At 49.2% G+C, this 17104-nt stretch overlaps 6 protein-coding genes and 1 non-coding gene across 7 annotated transcripts; 5 read left to right on the plus strand and 2 right to left on the minus strand.

The window, feature by feature from the left end:
• Nucleotides 1–571: 571 nt before the first annotated feature.
• On the plus strand, nucleotides 572–2820 carry SPPG_01661 (ribosome-binding protein NMD3). The gene is made up of 4 exons (XM_016749981.1): nucleotides 572–864; nucleotides 925–1234; nucleotides 1316–1711; nucleotides 1774–2820. Exons 1-4 carry the CDS (start codon nucleotides 806–808, stop codon nucleotides 2581–2583), a joined length of 1575 nt encoding a protein of 524 aa, XP_016612269.1. The 5' UTR covers nucleotides 572–805; the 3' UTR covers nucleotides 2584–2820.
• SPPG_01662 (uncharacterized protein) lies at nucleotides 2763–3975 on the minus strand. The gene is made up of 3 exons (XM_016749982.1): nucleotides 3724–3975; nucleotides 3102–3660; nucleotides 2763–3021 (listed from the first exon to the last, which is right to left on the minus strand). Exons 1-3 carry the CDS (start codon nucleotides 3924–3926, stop codon nucleotides 2911–2913), a joined length of 873 nt encoding a protein of 290 aa, XP_016612270.1. The 5' UTR covers nucleotides 3927–3975; the 3' UTR covers nucleotides 2763–2910.
• Nucleotides 3976–4195: 220 nt separating this feature from the next.
• Nucleotides 4196–6202, plus strand: SPPG_01663 (uncharacterized protein). Its single transcript, XM_016749983.1, has 2 exons — nucleotides 4196–5324; nucleotides 5394–6202. The coding sequence occupies exons 1-2, from the start codon at nucleotides 4410–4412 to the stop codon at nucleotides 6024–6026; spliced, it is 1548 nt and encodes a 515-aa protein (XP_016612271.1). The 5' UTR covers nucleotides 4196–4409; the 3' UTR covers nucleotides 6027–6202.
• SPPG_01664 (uncharacterized protein) lies at nucleotides 5865–7094 on the minus strand. Its single transcript, XM_016749984.1, has 5 exons — nucleotides 7027–7094; nucleotides 6900–6952; nucleotides 6786–6838; nucleotides 6395–6726; nucleotides 5865–6313 (listed from the first exon to the last, which is right to left on the minus strand). The coding sequence occupies exons 1-5, from the start codon at nucleotides 7073–7075 to the stop codon at nucleotides 6216–6218; spliced, it is 585 nt and encodes a 194-aa protein (XP_016612272.1). The 5' UTR covers nucleotides 7076–7094; the 3' UTR covers nucleotides 5865–6215.
• A 1332-nt stretch (nucleotides 7095–8426) lies between these two features.
• Nucleotides 8427–10957, plus strand: SPPG_01665 (uncharacterized protein). The gene is made up of 2 exons (XM_016749985.1): nucleotides 8427–9180; nucleotides 9254–10957. The coding sequence occupies exons 1-2, from the start codon at nucleotides 8863–8865 to the stop codon at nucleotides 10727–10729; spliced, it is 1794 nt and encodes a 597-aa protein (XP_016612273.1). The 5' UTR covers nucleotides 8427–8862; the 3' UTR covers nucleotides 10730–10957.
• A 197-nt stretch (nucleotides 10958–11154) lies between these two features.
• On the plus strand, nucleotides 11155–16367 carry SPPG_01666 (uncharacterized protein). The gene is made up of 4 exons (XM_016749986.1): nucleotides 11155–11344; nucleotides 11428–11484; nucleotides 11552–15090; nucleotides 15154–16367. The coding sequence occupies exons 1-4, from the start codon at nucleotides 11291–11293 to the stop codon at nucleotides 16214–16216; spliced, it is 4713 nt and encodes a 1570-aa protein (XP_016612274.1). The 5' UTR covers nucleotides 11155–11290; the 3' UTR covers nucleotides 16217–16367.
• A 235-nt stretch (nucleotides 16368–16602) lies between these two features.
• Nucleotides 16603–16673, plus strand: SPPG_10035. Its single transcript has one exon. It is a non-coding gene; the product is annotated as a tRNA-Gly (tRNA).
• The last annotated feature ends 431 nt before the right edge of the window (nucleotides 16674–17104 follow it).

Here is a 17104-nt window from a genome sequence, read left to right on the forward strand (position 1 = left end):
GAGTCAGACCTGCTCAGAGCCACCCAAGTTCAATGGTGGCAGCGGCATGAAACGTTTGGGTTTCTTTTTGACTGTAGACATAGTTGGCATTATTGATAATACGGCTTGCTCGTGCTCTTTTGTCACCAACCGTCGACAACAGAACTGTGCTCAAACATATATTCATGGCGAGGTGCCTGGTTCTCTTCAAACGAGCTGTCTCATCGACAACCAAGTCTCATATGCATGTCCAAAGTCCCACGATTCAACATAGGAATCAAGTCGCCAAGCTGCAATAACAAACGCAGGGTTTTGGTTTTTTTCTGGCCAAGTTGCGAAAACTAAACTAACGTGGTCAGACCGGTATGGCCCTTGCATCAGTTCAGCCGATAAAATGGCGGTGTTTATTTCTTCAAGCATATAGATGGACTGTTGAACAATGACTGGGCATTTGGCTGCGTTCCGTCATGGTCAGCCCCATGGCCAGCGTATGGCTCTTTCGTTCCAACAATGCTCGTCACCAAAAACTCATCTGCGAGACTCTCAACTAGAAGTGTTTTTCACACTTTCTACTCACGTGACATGACAAGCCATTTTTATTTTTGTCCAAACGCGCGCATTGCTAATCGAATCAGCGACTGCTCACCACAACCCTTCCGCTAAGGAAAAACGACGACGATTTATCTTTTCTGCTGCTTGGGGGGTTTCTAATTTGCAAGCAAAAGGGTCGTCGGTTTTTGTAAACTGGATCTTGTTCTGCTCCATCAAATCTCAGTAGACGATCCACTATTGTATCTTCCCTAAACACAGCGTGCGACGAGCTTTCATGACGACAATGATGCACGACGGCGTAGAATATGACCCTGCTCGGACAGAGCAACGCATGTACGCTTACTTGCTGGTTGCGCATTGTCACTCAATCTGTTAACCTCCCTATCTTTACAGTCTTTGTGCGTCCTGTGGAACAGTCATTGCACCGAACCCCGCAAACATGTGCGTTAACTGCATCCGGTCTGACGTTGACATCACAGAGGGTATTCCCAAGCAAGCCACCATACATTTTTGTCGGGGTTGTGAGCGATACCTTCAACCGCCAAATATTTGGGTCAAGGCGGAGTTGGAGAGCAGGGAATTACTTGCGTTATGTTTAAAGAAATTGAGAGGCTTGAACAAAGTGCGATTGGTCGATGCGGGTTTTATCTGGACTGAACCACATTCCAAGAGAGTAAAGGTCAAGCTAACAATTCAGAAAGAGGTGGGTACCCCACATAATAGCTCATGAGCGAATGTTGTATGTATTGACTCTTGCGGATCTGCCGATCTGTTTTTTACATAGGTCTTCGCCGCAACTATCCTTCAACAAGTCTTTGTGGTAGAATACATTGTAGCCAATCAGCACTGTGAAGAATGTCAGCGGGTCGACGCGCAACTGACATGGAAGGCGGTTGTCCAGGTCCGACAGAAAGTGGCGCACAAGAGAACGTTCCTTTGGCTTGAGCAGCTCATTCTCAAACACAATGCCCATCGTGACACAACAAATATAAAGGAATACCGGGATGGATTAGATTTCTATTACGTACATCGAGCACATGCGGCAAAGATGGTAGAATTTCTTCAGGCGGTTATTCCGATGCGACTGAAAACATCGGAACAGTTGATCTCGCAAGATATACATAGTGGTACGAAAAATTACAAGTTTACATATTCTGTGGAACTGGTGCCGATCTGTAGGGTAGGTATTGTGGACCAATGTGCAGAAAACAGTCAGAAACTCAGATATCCTTTTTTTTGTAGGATGATTTGGTATGCTTGTCACCAAAGCTCGCACGGCAACTTTCCAACACCAATCCCCTAGTCATCTGTAACCGCGTGAGCAACACCATCAACTTCCTTGATCCAAATACCCTCAAAATTGCAGAAATGCGACCTGACGTGTATTGGCAAGCACCCTTCTCCGCACTTTGCGAAGCCAAGGACCTTGTAGAGTTCTACGTCATCGATGTTCAACTAGAAGGACCACATGCCGGTCGTCATGCACTCGCAATGGTAGAGGTGTGTCGCTCGAACGACATGTCTAAAACCTTCATCGCCCGATCACATCTTGGACGCATCCTCAACCCCGGTGATCACGTTCTCGGCTATGACCTGACTCACACCAACTTCAACTCGGACAATTGGGAGGCTTTAAACAATGCTGCCCGTCTTCGAGGGACGATTCCGGACGTCGTACTGGTAAAGAAGAGTTATCCCAATGCACGAAAGAAGGGCAAGGCACGTGGCTGGAAGCTAAAGACTATGGCCAAGGAGGAGGAGTTGGAATATGTCAACCGAGGCAAGTCGGAAAAGTCACGACAGGAGGTTGATTACGAGTTGTTCTTGCGGGATATTGAGGAGGATGAAGAGTTGCGTGGAATGATAAATTTGTACAAGGACCCGAAAGGATTGGCTACACGACAGCCACCAGTGGTGGATCAGAATGCGATGGAGGAGGATGAAGAAGAGCCTGAGGTCGATTTCCCAGAGATTAATGTAGATGAGCTCTTGGAGGATATGGAGGCAATGCATTTGAACGATGACGAAGAAGATGGGGAAGCCATGCAATAGATTTGGGCCTAGGATAGTGTTATTCACAAAGCTGGCAGAATAGTGAGGTTTAGATAGCGTATCAGTTAAACTATCTGATAGGCGGATGTGCCACTGGTACGATTTGTGAATATCCGACTTCCTGGGTACCTATTGATGCCATAGCCGCACTATACATGTACATCACCGCACAATGTAGGTCTCAATAATAGCATTTATTTACTGTGTAGCGTCTCAACGTTCCACAAGAAACAATAACGCACCTAGCGACCCATCGACGACTTTCACGTTAAACTGCACACACACGACACTGGAAGGGTTCGCGTTCTATTGGGTACAAATACAAAGCTATCCATAAGTTTGCTTTGCTAGCCGAATGTGGTTCTCCAGCGATTGAACCCAATTGGGGAGATTGTGTTCTCGACAAAAGGACTGGGCAAGTTGGGTGGGAGTATCCGTCTGTGTTATGCGACCGGTGAGAATAAAGTCACCCAAAAAGCGTATATTTGAGAAACAATAAAGACACAAAGCATACGTACATCATGCACAGTCAGCATTTCGTATTTCCCTTTTGCAATTTCAATCTTTAAGCAACAGATGATTTTCGATCCAGAATGCGGATGCTGTAATCTTGGTACTGCTTTGCCCGTAAGTTGATGCTGCCGATGTTGCTGTCGATGTACAGCACCATCCCCCATATCTTCACCCGCCAAAGTTGGCATGCTCTTATATAGGTTGTTCCTTTGATTTCCTTTCTGTACATTAGCAGGACTTGTTCTTTCATGCCCACCTCTATCCGCGTCGATCAAATCCGGATGTGATTTTGTTATTGCCTGCTTCTGTTTTGGTGGGAGGTTTTGTATGGCTTTCGATAGAGGGTAAGGCGATAATTCGAGGTTCCTGAGGAGAGCGGGAAGATCTGTTATTGCATCTTCCTGTGAATAGGATAGCTGTTCATCTTGCGACTCATGGTCAGGACTATCTGGTGAAGAAAGGCTGACGTTTGAGGCCCATAATCGAATGCGATCATGGAATTGTTTGGGTGTATGCTGGGAGGCGAGGTATTGGGTGTGTTCGCGAAGGTTTTCTTCACTCAGGCTGCTTGGTGTGCGAGGTGCTGTTAGCAGTGTCCATTGTTATTTCTTTCAGAAGAATAATTACACTCTCTGTTCGAGGTCAATGGATGGAGGGAGAGCGTCAGCCTCTCGGGCAATAGCTTCGTTGCTCATTTGTTGGAATAACAAAGCAAAAGAATATCCCTTGTGCTGCTGGAGAATATAGGTGGAATGCTGACGTACTATGGCTCTCGAAATATCCAGAAACCCAACAAACCAGTGTTCCGAATATTGCCCTTGTTTTCTCATAATCCGCTCTTCTGGTCATTACTGCTCCCTCAGCATGATCCCTATAAATCTCGCGAACCGCGCTAAATCAGACATCAAATATTTGTTATACTTGATTTGCAACCTTCAGCATGAGATATCGCCGTTTTTTAAGCCAGATCTGCTGGTCACTTTTACCAAAGCTCGTTGATGAGCGTGGGCGCAGATTTGCTGACGTTATGAGAGTCTGCGCGTCACTAAGCACCACCAAACCGTTCTGAAACTCCAAGCGGCCTTTGGGGGATTTAAGTTGGTCCAATTTATGTTTTACTGTTGCTTGGCGCTGACCCCGATCACGGTCGGGGAGGCTCCCAAAAGTCCATTTATTGGTATTTTAACGATTTGGTAACGGGGAAAACTATGTGGAAATGAAGGACGAGGAATGTTAAAAGGACGTTAGCGGCGGTTGTCGCAGTGTCCTTCTTATATACTCTGATATCCTGTTAAAGCTGTCAAAAAGATCAAATGCTTCGTGTTTTCAAACTGCTTGTCCTTGGAACGCTAGCGCTAAGTACTCATGCTGTTCCTACGCCGATCCGGCGTGCAATCGAGTTTGGAGTCAACTTGCCAGCTGACGACCTGAATTACGATGTCAACCTGTCCAACGGCCTTCGTCTGATCCAATTCTCTCCTAATGAGCCACCGCGATGGGTCCCCGAGACCACACTGGCCGGAATGACTATCGAAGAAAATGGGTTCATGGACGTAACCTACGTATGGGAGACAAACTACAGGGCCAGCTTTGAGCAATCCTTTGGCCCAGTACAGAGTGCAGAGAGTGGGTACACCTTTATACCCGGAGCTGCCAAGAGTTTTGCTGGAAATGATACCACGACCACACCGCCGGGATCTGCCGCAGCACCTGGAGATCTGCCCACCATTAGCCAACAAACATTGGTGAAATCCCTCTTTGGAAAGATTGACATTCAAGGCATGAAGAGCAATGTAAACGCCTTCGTTGCCTTGCCGAACAGAAATTTCAAATCCAAAGACGGTACCAAATCAGCAACATGGCTATTTGATCGTGCCACGGAACTTTTAGGAAAAGCAGGCACGACTCAAAAAGTCACTCACCCCTTCTCGCAGTTCTCGGTCATCGCGACAATCCCTGGTACAAGCAAGGAAAAAGTCATTCTTGGCTCACACCAGGACAGCATTAGCAAAGATGCCACGGCACCGGGTGCAGATGACGATGCGAGCGGGAGTATGACCATCATGGAGGTCATGCGCATTGTGGGTGGTGAAGTGCAAAATGGCTTCCAGCCGGCGAGGACATTGGAGTTTCATTGGTATGCGGGCGAGGAAGGGGGATTGCTAGGAAGTCAACTGATTGCCTTGGACTATAAGAAGAGATCTGAGAATGTAATCGGAATGATGCAGGTGAGTACATTCTGTTGCAAAGGATACCATTCGTTCAGGATTCTTATGTGACTATTCTCGCTTTCATAGTTCGACATGACCGGTTTCGCAAAGGACCCAGCAAACCGCCGTCTTGCTGTCATGACTGACTTCACCGACCCTGGTCTGGTCGCATTTACCAAAAATTTGATGAAAGAATACAGCACGACGCCGATTGTTGAAAGCAAATGCGGATTCGGTTGCTCTGATCACGCATCTTGGACACGAGCTGGGTTCAAAGCTGTTCTCCCTGCGGAGGGAATTTTCGAAGAAATTACCCCGTTCATCCATACGAGTCAAGATACCGTGGATAAGTTGAACTGGGATCACATACAAGACTTTACAAAACTAGGGCTGAGTTTTATGGTTGAGATGGCTGGGGGTAGTCCTGCAGCTGCTGGCAACGGCACTGCAGCGACGGAAGAACCTACAGCAGCGCCCACGGCTCCAACGCCACCACAGGCGCCCAAGGAGAATGGCGGCGCAACCACGCCCAGTGCTACGACTACCGAAACTGAAAACCGTGGTACGCCGACAGCGACGCCTAATGGAGGGACTGCGCAAATACCTCGCACGGGTACGGCACCTCCCACAGACGCCGGCCAAATCGCTGGAGCGCTGTTGGACATGTTTAAACAGATACAGACTCGTATAGGGACTGTAGTTTCCAAGTTTGGGCTATGAACTTGTATAGAGCGCTGACTCGATGGAAAACAATGTAGAATATGTCAGAGTAGTGCCATTATATGTAGAAAGTATTCCGCTCACACCGTATGTTAGGTTGTCCTTTGTAAAGAAAACGAGAAAGCGTGTGTATGTAAATAAAAATGGATCAATCAATAAAAAGATACAAGCCGGGACTTGTGTGTATTTTCAGTATACATTTGACCGAGGGACTGAAGGCATCTGCGAAGTTACTTGACTTGCGACACGCTGCTGAGCTTTTTTACGTTGCTGCGCTTCTCGAAGATCTACGTCAAGAGTGGTCATCTCTTATTAGGGTGCATCGCCACCTCACTAAAGCAATGGTCAGACATTAACGGAATACCCACAATAGATATTGTTTGTCAAAATGTATTGTGCAGGTTTCGCAACTGCTTGCTGAGATTTGGCCTTCTCTTCGGGCTGTGCCTCTGGTGGCGCTTGAGGAGTGGCAGGCGGTGCAGATGACAATCCAAGTGTTTGTCCCAGCGTTTGTGTTATTGTAGACAGCAGCCCGCCGCTTTCAGCGGGCTGACTTACATCAGTGTCCTTGCTCGGCTTTTGTTGTTGTCCTTGCGACGGAGTCGACGGCCGAGATGCTACAGAGATTTGGGAGGAGGGGGAAGTGACGGAGCGCGGAGGTTTTGGCGAACTTGACGGTGCGGATGCTGGTTTGCAGAAGCTATTGCTCTGCGTTACCCCTCAGTTGCAGTGATTGAGACCCACCCACAGTCTACGCACCCTGCATCGCTAATGTGGCTGGGACAAACATAAAACCAGTCTACAGAATTTGTCTAGCATGCATCAGACTGTTAGTGCATGATAAAGACAGAAGCAGCCAACGTGAATCCATACCAATACAGTTATGCAGAATTTTGAACACACGAAACACGGTGCTTCACTGGTCGCTGGATAACAGTAGCAGTACGGCGCATGAGTTTGGTGAATATGCAACAGTGTGCTGCTGTACATTCAGGTATACCTGTTCTTTGCGTGTAGAGGTTTGACATTAACGGTACTTGGGCGGTCATCTTGTCTGGAGCATCGTTTGCCAATCCCACCGACCTTTCCAGGTCATATCACTCCCCACGGCACGTGAATCCTCCAAGCCACTAGTACTGTAGTTCAATCAACGCTACCTAGTCAAGCTTGGCATTTGTTTTTTCCTTGTTCAGCCTCTGGCGCTACCGAATGGATAGTGCGATTCTGCTGGTCCCGCCTATGTTTAGTTAAAGCAGTATCAACTCATTAATCCCTAAAGCAAACGAACTACTGAGCATTTGTGTTCAAGAGGGTCAATCTTTCAAGGTTTTTGAAGCATATTGAAAGGACATTAGAGCAAATAGGGAACCAGTGCACTGCAGGGAACAAGCGCGCAAGTCATCTCCTCGTACCCTTGGCTCACCCTCAATACCATCATGATGGCTGTGACATACAAAACATCCATTTTCACCTTTTTAGTTTAGGCATCTGTAGGAGTAGCATCGTCTTTGTGACGTATGCCTGGAACCCGCATGGAAAGGTTCTCCTGACTTTGCTGGATCTGACCATGCATCTTTATGCGCCTGAGATGGCAAGACTTGTCGCTTTTTGAAGAAATGCAGAAACGCACAAAAAGTGACATTCTCGTCAGAGAGCACCTTGTTCTGGAATGAGGTTATCACACTATGTTCCTATTTCTGTCTAACGTAGCGGCTCATTTGGGAACGGTTGCTCAGCAATACCTGTAATGAAAAGAACAAATAGCAATTCTGTAGGTCACACACAAGCTAAGGAAATGGAAGACCCAAACGCTGTCGCCAGCCAATATCGAACAACCAAGGGGCCATGCGGCGGCCACACGCAAGCCGTGTCTAATCAACAGTGGATAGTCGGTATTCGAAACTCGAAAAAGAATGGATCGCTGTCATTCGTTTGTGGGTTACAGTGCGTTCCTATCGCCTGCTTCCCCAATGTCCCCAGATACAATGATGGACATTCTTTTCATCCGATGATCAGGGCAGATTACAAATTGAGCAGTCACCCCAGGAAGGGGGCATGGCAGTGTCCCGCGGACGAATTGTTGATTGGGGGGAGGATCAGAACAGTTGTTTTGATCATCACTAGAACACTGTGCGCAGAAGGAAGAAACTTGTATATCCAAAACAGGAAATTGGAAAACAAGCTCCTTGTCTGCGCATTGAATCGCACACTGCACACAAATGGTACGCGCATAGCAAAAGAGATTTTTACACTCCCCAAAGGCCGTGATCAAAAAGGTTGATCTTTATCGCTTTTAGTGTGCGTTTGTGTGTTGCTTGCCGTCAGATGACTACTTTTGTCTCTAGATGGTTCACCCAAAACACTTTTTGCACAAGAGATTCCAAACGATAAACGACAAGGATTTTTTTACTGTTCAATTTGTGAGCAAGATCTTTTTCACGCTTGTCGCAGTGTTTGATCGTGGTGACCAGTAAGACATGCCGATCAAATCATGATGGCCAGCAAGAAACAGCAAAAATACTTGCTTTTGGTTCTTCATGTACGAGGATTGCGCAATGCAGATGGCGGTCTCGTTGCTACAATCTCTTAAACTCCCCATGCTTTGTTGGCTTTTGCTCCTTCTTGCTCATCCATGAATGCAAATACCCTTATCGCTAATGGAAAGTGGCAGTGGTACAGATGGGAAGAAAGAGCGCAATTCCAACAATGACCAAATCGCTGTGCATGCACTGTGGGGAAGGACATAAAAGGGCAGGATGTACAGTCCTTCCCCACAGTCCCAAATCCCAGTCGCCCAACCTCATATCCCACAAACACTCTCTCTCAAAGCAACACAATGGTCAAGTTTGCCACCTCCACTGCGCTGGTCGCAGCTGCCCTTGCCTCTTCTGCTCTCACTGTCCTTGCCGCACCCGCTCCTACTACCCAGAGCGTGGACATTCCTTCCTTCCAGCGTGATCCCGCTTACGCTGTCTATGGCAAGGGTACTGCAGCTCCACCTTCCTTTGGCCCGGTTGATGACAAGACCGCGGCTTTGTCGCACATTAGCGAACAGACTGGCGTCCCTGTGGGCGAGCTCGAGGTGACAGATGACTACTCTAGTGCCAACGGCGTTAGGCACATCTACGTTAAGAGGGTCTTGAACGGATACCGGGTAAGTGCGACTTTCGAAGCGGTAGATGCCTTGTGTGATGAAAGCGCGCTGACTTTTATATTTGCAAACCCAGATTGGTAACCAAGTCGGCAACATTTCAGTCAAGGACGGCAAGATCCTTTCCTTTGGAAACTCTTTTGCGCCTGCCAACAACTTCGCCCCACCAACCATTGACGAGCCCACCGCCAAGGTGAACGCCCAGCAAGCCATCCAGACCGCTGAGAAGGCATTGGGTCTCAAGGCAAACAGCATCAAGCCCTTCAACCGCTACGTTGAAAGCTCTGACAGTAAATACGAATTCGCTTGGACCTTCCAGGTCCAGTCTGCACCTGGTGCCAAAGACCTCAAGTGGTACGAAGTTGATGTGTCCGCCAAGACCGGAAAGATCATCAGTGTCACCAACTGGGTGAAAGACGCTTCTTACACTGTCGCCGACTTCCGCGGGGCCGACCCCACCAAACAAATCATCACCGTGAAGGACCCCGCCAACGCTGTTGCCTCACCTAAAGGCTGGCACAACGATGGGACTACGGCCTTCACCGAGACCCGTGGTAACAACGCATTTGCGTACAACTCCTCTGGCGGTTCAAAGGTTACTGCCAAGGGCGGTGCTCAGAACAACTACAACACCAAATACGACGTGAATGCCAATGCCAACACGGCCAGCAACAAGCAAGCCGCGATCGCGAACGTATTCTACGTTGCAAACAGCATGCACGATCTTTTCTACCAATACGGTTTCAACGAAGCTGCTGGAAACTTCCAAGTAAGCAACAATGGAAAGGGCGGACGGGGCAATGATGCCGTATCGATCAGCGCGCAGGATCCCAACGGTACAAACAACGCCAACTTTGCCACTCCACCTGACGGCCAAACACCTCAGATGAACATGTACGTCTTCACCAGTACCAAACCCACCAGGGATGGTGATTTGGAGAACGATATTCCCATTCATGAATACACTCACGGTATCAGTAACCGCCTGACGGGTGGACCCGCCAACTCCAACTGTCTCCGTACCACTGAGGCCGGTGGTATGGGTGAAGGTTGGTCTGACACCGCTGCTCTCTTCGTTCAGCGTCGTGCTACCCACACCCGCGACACCGACCTGGTCATGGGTGATTGGGTAACCGGAAACCCACGCGGTATCAGAACTCAACCCTACTCCACCAGCCTTCAGCGCAACACTCTCAAGTACTCCACCGTCGGCAGACTTAACGAGGTTCACGCCATTGGTGAAGTCTGGGCCACCATCTGGAACGAAGTCTACTGGAACTTGGTGGACCAGTCTGGCTTCTCTGACGATATTTTCAACGCTAACCAAGAGAAGGGTAACATTGTCGCCTTCCAGCTCTTTGTTGACTCACTTGCCCTTCAACCTTGCAACCCAACCATGATTGCCGCCCGTGATGCCATTCTCCAAGCCGATGAGAACCGTTACGACGGTAAATACAAGTGCGCCATCTGGAAAGGATTCGCCAAGAGGGGTATGGGTGCCAACGCTACCACTTCCAAGGTTGACGACTTTACCCTTCCTGCTGGATGTTAATAGAGATGAATTTGGGTAGATGGGATTAGAATACCCTTCCATGACGTCTATGATACATATATACCTAGTGTAGATGCCTTTGTTATATGGTAGATACTTTTTGTTTAGCACTGCGGGTTCGGTGTGCAGCACTCTATGATAAACTGAAAATAATACGGTTTTGTTGATCACATTTGAGACATCGAGACATTTCTTGTTATGTGGGCAATGACAAAAGACAAAACACCAGCGTCCAATGGGTCTGGCGAGTGCCAGCCCGGATAAAGCTAACTAGCTGCTAGACCCTAATTATGCTTATGCGATATAGAACGGTTGGTCTAACCGGGTAACTTTGTTTATGCTCGTCCAACCATCGGATCACGTGATCCACCAGCCGCTTCATGTCCCGTCATTCTCGTGTACGTGAATGTCGAATGAGAGTTCCATTTTACTCGTGATAGGGCCCAAGGAAGATCTTCCATTCAGACGCTTGAATAAGGGTGGATTTGCCTCCTCTAAGTGCTGCTTATGCTAGACAGCATAGTGATCTACGAGAATACACGAGTTCTCTGACCGCCAGATATGGGGGACGCGGACAAAGAGCGCGAGGAAAAACTGAAATTGGCGAGGAAGAAGGTGGGTCTCTAAACAGGAACTGTGGGCGTTATGTTGGGAACTATCTTTTGCCAAGTTGATTAAACCGCTTTGCTTTGCTGCAGTTGAACAAGTTTCGGCAAAAGAAGGTAACAACTTCCGGTGACGCTGGAGATGCAAAGGTAGCTACATGGGTGGACCGTTCTCTCTATCTGTAAAATTGAATGCTGAGAACGACTTGTAATTCAGGACTACTCGACGGAGCGTCTGATGCCTTCAAACAAGCTCAATGGCTCAACGACGTCCCTAGAATCTGTTGAGATTGGAGGCGAAGAAAACACGCTGGGCTCTGGGCCAGTGCCAGCACAGAAAGCAAATACTGGGGTCGTTTCGGCTGGACTGCCTCCTCCACCACCATCCTCAGCACTGCCACCGCAAGCATATACTGCTGCTCCACGGGGAAGAGTATACGATCCTGAGGTCCTGAAACCGGACATATCACAAGGTGAACTTGAAAAACCAGCGACAGAGGGAAATACCAATGATGGAGGGTCTTTTTTGGGTGGGTGGATGGGGAGAATTATTGGCCGAACGCCCTCATCGCCGTCAGCACCATCCATACATCCAGATCACCATACGAGTGTGGAGGCTCATACCGTTGGCGTGCCAAGGAATAATGCAACAGATGGTCAAGATCAGTCACCACTATCCATTACACCGCAATCAACCTCACCTGTCCATGCTCCTCCAAAGTCGCCTTATGCTTACACCCAATCACCTTCCGTCTCACATCCAACCCCGACTTTGCAATCTGGTGCGTATTCGACATCAGATAATTTGCACAAAATAAATGAGCTGCAAGCCGCTTTGGAAGTCGCTCGACTGGAAACGAAACAAGAGCACGACGCTCGCATGGCGGTCGAGCAGCGAGTTACCATCTTGACAGCGCAGATTAACGGTGCTCTGGAGCGAATGGTAAAGGAGAAACAAAGTTTGGTGGAGAAGCTTGCGTCTGCCGAACAGGAAAGAGATGCGGCAATTCAGGAAACAGAGAGATTGAAGGTTGACAAAGAGGGAACTTCATCAAGCAATGCACAACTGCAAGAACGAGAGGAGGGTGTTCTTGTCTTGGAAGAAGAAATTAGGGCGAGGCTGAAGGAAGTTGAACGATGGAGCAATGAGGTTTCGGAAAGGGAAAGGGAATTTTCAAGGGAAAAGGAACGGGTGGAAAATATGCTCCGACAAGTCGAAGAGGCGAAGGCAGCGGTTGAGACCGAGCGCATAGAGCTGGAACGTTTGCGAGACTTGGGGGGCATGAAGGCGACAGAGGGTGGCGATGGGTCACCACACGACGAGATGCTGGCTGAAATCCAGCGAGCAGGGGAGGAGCTAGAAGATGAAAAGCGTGCAGTGGAGGAAATGAGGCAGCGTGCTGAGAACTTACTTGTTCAACATGAACGCTTCAAGGTTGATATGGAAAAGGAGCGTCACGCAATTCACGAGGAAAGAGCGACGCTGATGGAGGAACAAGCCCAGTTGCAAGCGGCAAAGGTTGCAGTTGCCACCCAATATCAACAAATTGAGGAAGCTAGGCAGGCAGTGGAAGACGAGCAACAAAACCTTTATGAGGCTCGACGAAGACTAGAGGCGGATACGGCTGCCCTGGAAGCTAGAGAATCGGTTTCCGCGAACATTACTGGGCATCAAGACCAACCGGGGAGCTTGGAGCTTGAAGCTGAGCGTGCAGCTCTTGGTGCTCGTGAGTCAGAACTGCAGAAACAATTTGATGCGCTGAATGAGAGGGCGTCAAGTATCGACCGGAGCGCTAGGGAAGTAAGCGAAGCGCAGCGGTTGCTCGAGGCAGATAAACGATCATTGGAAGCCCAACGGACGCAACTATCAGAAAGAGAAGATAAGTTTCGCAAAATATCCGAAGAGTTTCTGGCTCGGCAAGAGCAATCCAATATCGAAGCGGATCAAGTGGCCCGTGACAGGGTGGCTGCCGAGACGCTTCGTAGACAGGTTGAGATGGAACGAGCAAAGCTTAGTGTTGAGCGCGCGGCTGTTGAGGCGGCCGAGGCCAAAGTGGCCGCTGATCGCGCAGCTCTTGCAGACAGAGAGGGAAAATTACAACGGTGGGCTGAAGAGATCGGCCATAAGCAGAGTTCTGTGAACGAGGAGAGGCGCCGATTGGAGGACCAAAGAAACCGTATTGAGGAATCAAGAAAGGTGGTGGAGACGGAGCGCAGAACTTTGGATGCAGATCGCGCTGCCTTTGCCGAGAGAGAGGTCAAGTATCGCGAATTAATGGACGAACTATTGGCTAAGCAGGCCACAGTACGCGAGGAAGGAATCAGAGTAGAGCAATTGAGAATACAGTATGAGAAAGACCGTAGCCAACTGGAGCAAGACCGTCGATTGCTTTTGGAGCGGGAAGGGCAATTGCGTCAGCGAACGCAAGAGTTACTGGCCGGACAAGATGCCGCAACAGAAGAAGCTCAGCGAGCGGCAGACCTGAGACGGCAATGCGACATAGATAGGGCCCAGCTTGAAACCGAACGAACGGCACTTTTGGAGAGGGAAGCCAAGCACAAGCAGGCCGTCGAGGAGTTTTTGAAGCAGCGCCAGGCTGCCAATGAAGCAGCCGCCCGAACTTCAGAGAAGCAACGTCAGTTGGAAATTGATCGGGTCACACTTTCAGAGAGGGAAGCTCTGGCTAACCGAGCGCTGGAAGATCACGCTGCCAAGCAGCGAGAGTTGGATGGTGCTATTCGAACCTTCAACGAATTCAAGGCACAGCTAGATTCCGCCATGCAGCAGCGGGAGGCTAGTTTACAGGACGAAAAGCGAGAGCTCGAGGCAGAGCGAGCGGCTATCAAACAACACGCCGCCAAGGAACGCGCAGAGATGGAAGCCCAGATGAGAGTGGAACGAGCCAAGTTGGAGGAATCCTTGAGGATGGTGGAAGCTGACCGAGCTGCCGTCAGCAAGAGGGAAGAAACAGTGCGAAAGTCGATGGAAGATATTGACAAAAAGAAAGTTGTGTTAGCCGAAGAGTTGGGCAAAATCGATGTGGAGCGGAGTCGAGTGGCCGTTTTGAGAGCACAGGTTGAACAGGAACGTGTGGAGACGGAAGCAAAACTCAGGACTATAACTGCAAAAGAAGCGGAACTTGCTCGTGCTCTGTCAAATGCACCTGGCTCATTGAAGAGTTTGGGTGGCGAATCTCCAGAGCGTGTCAAGACTCTTGAGACACAGATCGCACAACTGTCGCTGGAAAGGGACACATTGCGCGAGCGTCTCTCTACTGCACTTACGACACACGAAGCGGCCGCAAGGCAGATGAGCTTGCATGGCACTGATGTGCAATCATTACGGGATCGAATTGCGGAGTTGGAAAGGGAGAACCGAAGCTTTCAAAGTAATGTTTTGCGGCTAACCGACATGCTCGAAAATGAGAGGCGGAAAGATATTGGCGGTGTGGGCATAGGCAAAGGGCCGTCCATCCTGACCTCTCCAGTCCCATCTGTCCATACCCATGTAGATGACCGCGTGCATGCATTGGAACTGGAGCTTGCCCGATTACGAACCGCAGTGGGGCAAAATGGCCATCCACTCGGGAATGCGGAGCAACAGGGCCTTGCCAACGACAACCGAGGAAGCGACGTTGTGAAACCGTCAATTCAAGCGTGGACTGGCCCCGACAAACTTTTGTCAGAAGCTGGTGCTGGTGAAAGAGAAGGAAAAACCACGCATGACCTACTTAATGTGATAGTGGCACTGACAAGGTACGTGCGCTACATGTGGGCGGGAGAGCTGACAACATGAACTAACGTGTGCTCTGTCGATAGTACGAACCAAAGTCTTAGCAACAAGCTGGAAGAGTTGGGATCTCAGCATCGACCACCAGGAACGTTACCAATGCCAGTACCCTCTCCCATCCCACCCAGTTCTATGGCACCGCAGGCCCGTACACCTCGTATTCCTGATGTGCGTCCACAGCAAGATCAGCATAGCCGGTATTACGACGGGTATGATCGACCTCCATTTCCAGAAGCAGGGGGATCATTTTACGGTGCAGCCGGTAGAGACACGCACCAGGCTGACTATCCTCGACGACCCACCAGTCCGTATGTTGGCAAAGGTCGTCAGGAGGAAGGGTACGCGACCGACTATGATTATGAAACTGGGCGCGGACTGAGGAGAGGACGGCCTGTCGTACCTGCTCCTGTGTATTCAAATGGGGATCGTAAAGTGTCTGTCGCGTCCGTGCGCTCTGAGTACAAGGATGCTGATGGAAGTAGAGGGCAAGCCACACGGAAAGTGGGCGGGGTCTCCGTGCCAGATGCCGCCGGAAACAGCAGTAGAAGAGAATCGGAAGCACACAGGGGGTCAAGGGGACCATCGACTACTCGTCCTGGCCCTTACCAGACTACGCGAAGAATGAGTATCACCTCGGATCGCTCAGATGCTGCTAGCCATACATCCACGTATTCCACCGCAACAGCTGCTGCTGCCGCTGCAGCTGCCCGAACAGCTGCATTGAGAGCAAAATTAGAGGCTGCAAGAGCACGAGTTGGTGGCGAAAGCACTGCAGCCCCTAATCTTACAAGTGCCAGCGTTCCTGCTCCGGTTCCGTTGCCCGAAGCGGTTCGACCACCGCAACCCACTAGGTATCGCAACCCTCCACAAGGAGCACCACGATCATCTTCCGCAGATCGCGACAAGGACCGCGAAGAAAGGCCGAGAAGACCCAGTGGACGACACCCACCATCTGAGGCTACCACGGGTATGCAATTGTACTTTAGTAATGAGGATTTAGCCGGATTCAGCGAAACTACCAAGAGAATCTTGTTTGGGGAGGGAGAAGGTGGTAGTAGTAGAAGTGGACATGGGTCAACCAGAGGGGCATGAGCTTGTGCAGTTGTATGGAAACAATGCGGAGCGTGTATTTTCTTGACACGAGCTGTCATGTGGGGATGGGTGATTGTAAAGACCTCTTTCTTTTGCTTTTATGTTGATTTTAATTGATGATTTTTTTCTACATGGTATTGGATGTATGTTGCCATCTGATGGACATTGCTCATATATACGGAATTTCCAAATCGGCGGCTGCTGTAAAAAGCTTCTTGTCAAGTGAACGGCAGTGGTATTATAGTGGGCAACTACGTGGATGTATTCTACCGTTTTTTGTGGGACTTGCATTGGGGTTTTGCCGCTGTTTAATGTCAACGTGGATCCGCAGCTCATCCAGTGGTCGTAATAGCTATGAAGGAAAACACTTTTAGTGAATGTAACCTGCATTGGTGGTTTAGTGGCATAATTACCGCCTGCCACGCGGTAGACCCGAGTTCGATTCTCGGCCAATGCATTAGTGTAACACAGGATCTTTTTTTTGTCCAACGGTTGCTGAAGGGAAAGCCTCTCCGCCCTGTAATGAGCTGCACATGACAAATGAGCTAGTTCCATTTAAAGTCATGAAAGGTTGCCAGCTGGCGATAGTTAGTGGCAGGGGCAGGGAATAAGCCGAATGCAAACGTTTCTGATGTTCGGGCAAAAGGCGATATGCCCAGAGGTAAACCCTAGCCGTTGAGCAAGAGCTCAGGCGCTGCAAGAGTGAGATAACTCTATCTGATGACTGCAAATGCCAAAGGCCTAGAGCAGACTCATTGTGGAAGAACATTTGTTGTATTTTTCACTTGATGTAACATGCATATGTCGACATGGCTTCCAGAATTTGTGAGAATCCCAATTGTGGCATGGAATTGTGTAAAAGGATGGAAAGGGTAAAATTGGTCGGAG

Source organism: Spizellomyces punctatus, assembly GCF_000182565.1.
Source record: "Spizellomyces punctatus DAOM BR117 chromosome Unknown supercont1.2, whole genome shotgun sequence".
Taxonomy (NCBI): Eukaryota; Fungi; Chytridiomycota; class Chytridiomycetes; order Spizellomycetales; family Spizellomycetaceae; genus Spizellomyces; species Spizellomyces punctatus.

Bases quoted from the DNA above. Each gene is read 5' to 3' on its own strand.
- SPPG_01661 (XM_016749981.1), top strand. From the start codon at position 806: ATGACGACAATGATGCACGACGGCGTAGAATATGACCCTGCTCGGACA. The intron at 1,235-1,315 runs GTGGGTACCCCA...TTTTTTACATAG, and splicing joins AGCTAACAATTCAGAAAGAG to GTCTTCGCCGCAACTATCCT. The intron at 1,712-1,773 runs GTAGGTATTGTG...TTTTTTTTGTAG, and splicing joins AACTGGTGCCGATCTGTAGG to GATGATTTGGTATGCTTGTC.
- SPPG_01662 (XM_016749982.1), bottom strand. From the start codon at position 3,926: ATGAGAAAACAAGGGCAATATTCGGAACACTGGTTTGTTGGGTTTCTG. The intron at 3,661-3,723 runs GTAATTATTCTT...CACACCAAGCAG, and splicing joins ATTGACCTCGAACAGAGAGT to CCTGAGTGAAGAAAACCTTC. The intron at 3,022-3,101 runs GTACGTATGCTT...CGCATAACACAG, and splicing joins AAATGCTGACTGTGCATGAT to ACGGATACTCCCACCCAACT.
- SPPG_01663 (XM_016749983.1), top strand. From the start codon at position 4,410: ATGCTTCGTGTTTTCAAACTGCTTGTCCTTGGAACGCTAGCGCTAAGT. The intron at 5,325-5,393 runs GTGAGTACATTC...TCGCTTTCATAG, and splicing joins ATGTAATCGGAATGATGCAG to TTCGACATGACCGGTTTCGC.
- SPPG_01664 (XM_016749984.1), bottom strand. From the start codon at position 7,075: ATGACCGCCCAAGTACCGTTAATGTCAAACCTCTACACGCAAAGAACA. The intron at 6,953-7,026 runs GTATACCTGAAT...ACTGTTATCCAG, and splicing joins CCTCTACACGCAAAGAACAG to CGACCAGTGAAGCACCGTGT. The intron at 6,727-6,785 runs GTGCGTAGACTG...GCAGAGCAATAG, and splicing joins AGCCACATTAGCGATGCAGG to CTTCTGCAAACCAGCATCCG.
- SPPG_01665 (XM_016749985.1), top strand. From the start codon at position 8,863: ATGGTCAAGTTTGCCACCTCCACTGCGCTGGTCGCAGCTGCCCTTGCC. The intron at 9,181-9,253 runs GTAAGTGCGACT...TTGCAAACCCAG, and splicing joins GGGTCTTGAACGGATACCGG to ATTGGTAACCAAGTCGGCAA.
- SPPG_01666 (XM_016749986.1), top strand. From the start codon at position 11,291: ATGGGGGACGCGGACAAAGAGCGCGAGGAAAAACTGAAATTGGCGAGG. The intron at 11,345-11,427 runs GTGGGTCTCTAA...GCTTTGCTGCAG, and splicing joins TGAAATTGGCGAGGAAGAAG to TTGAACAAGTTTCGGCAAAA. The intron at 11,485-11,551 runs GTAGCTACATGG...CTTGTAATTCAG, and splicing joins GTGACGCTGGAGATGCAAAG to GACTACTCGACGGAGCGTCT.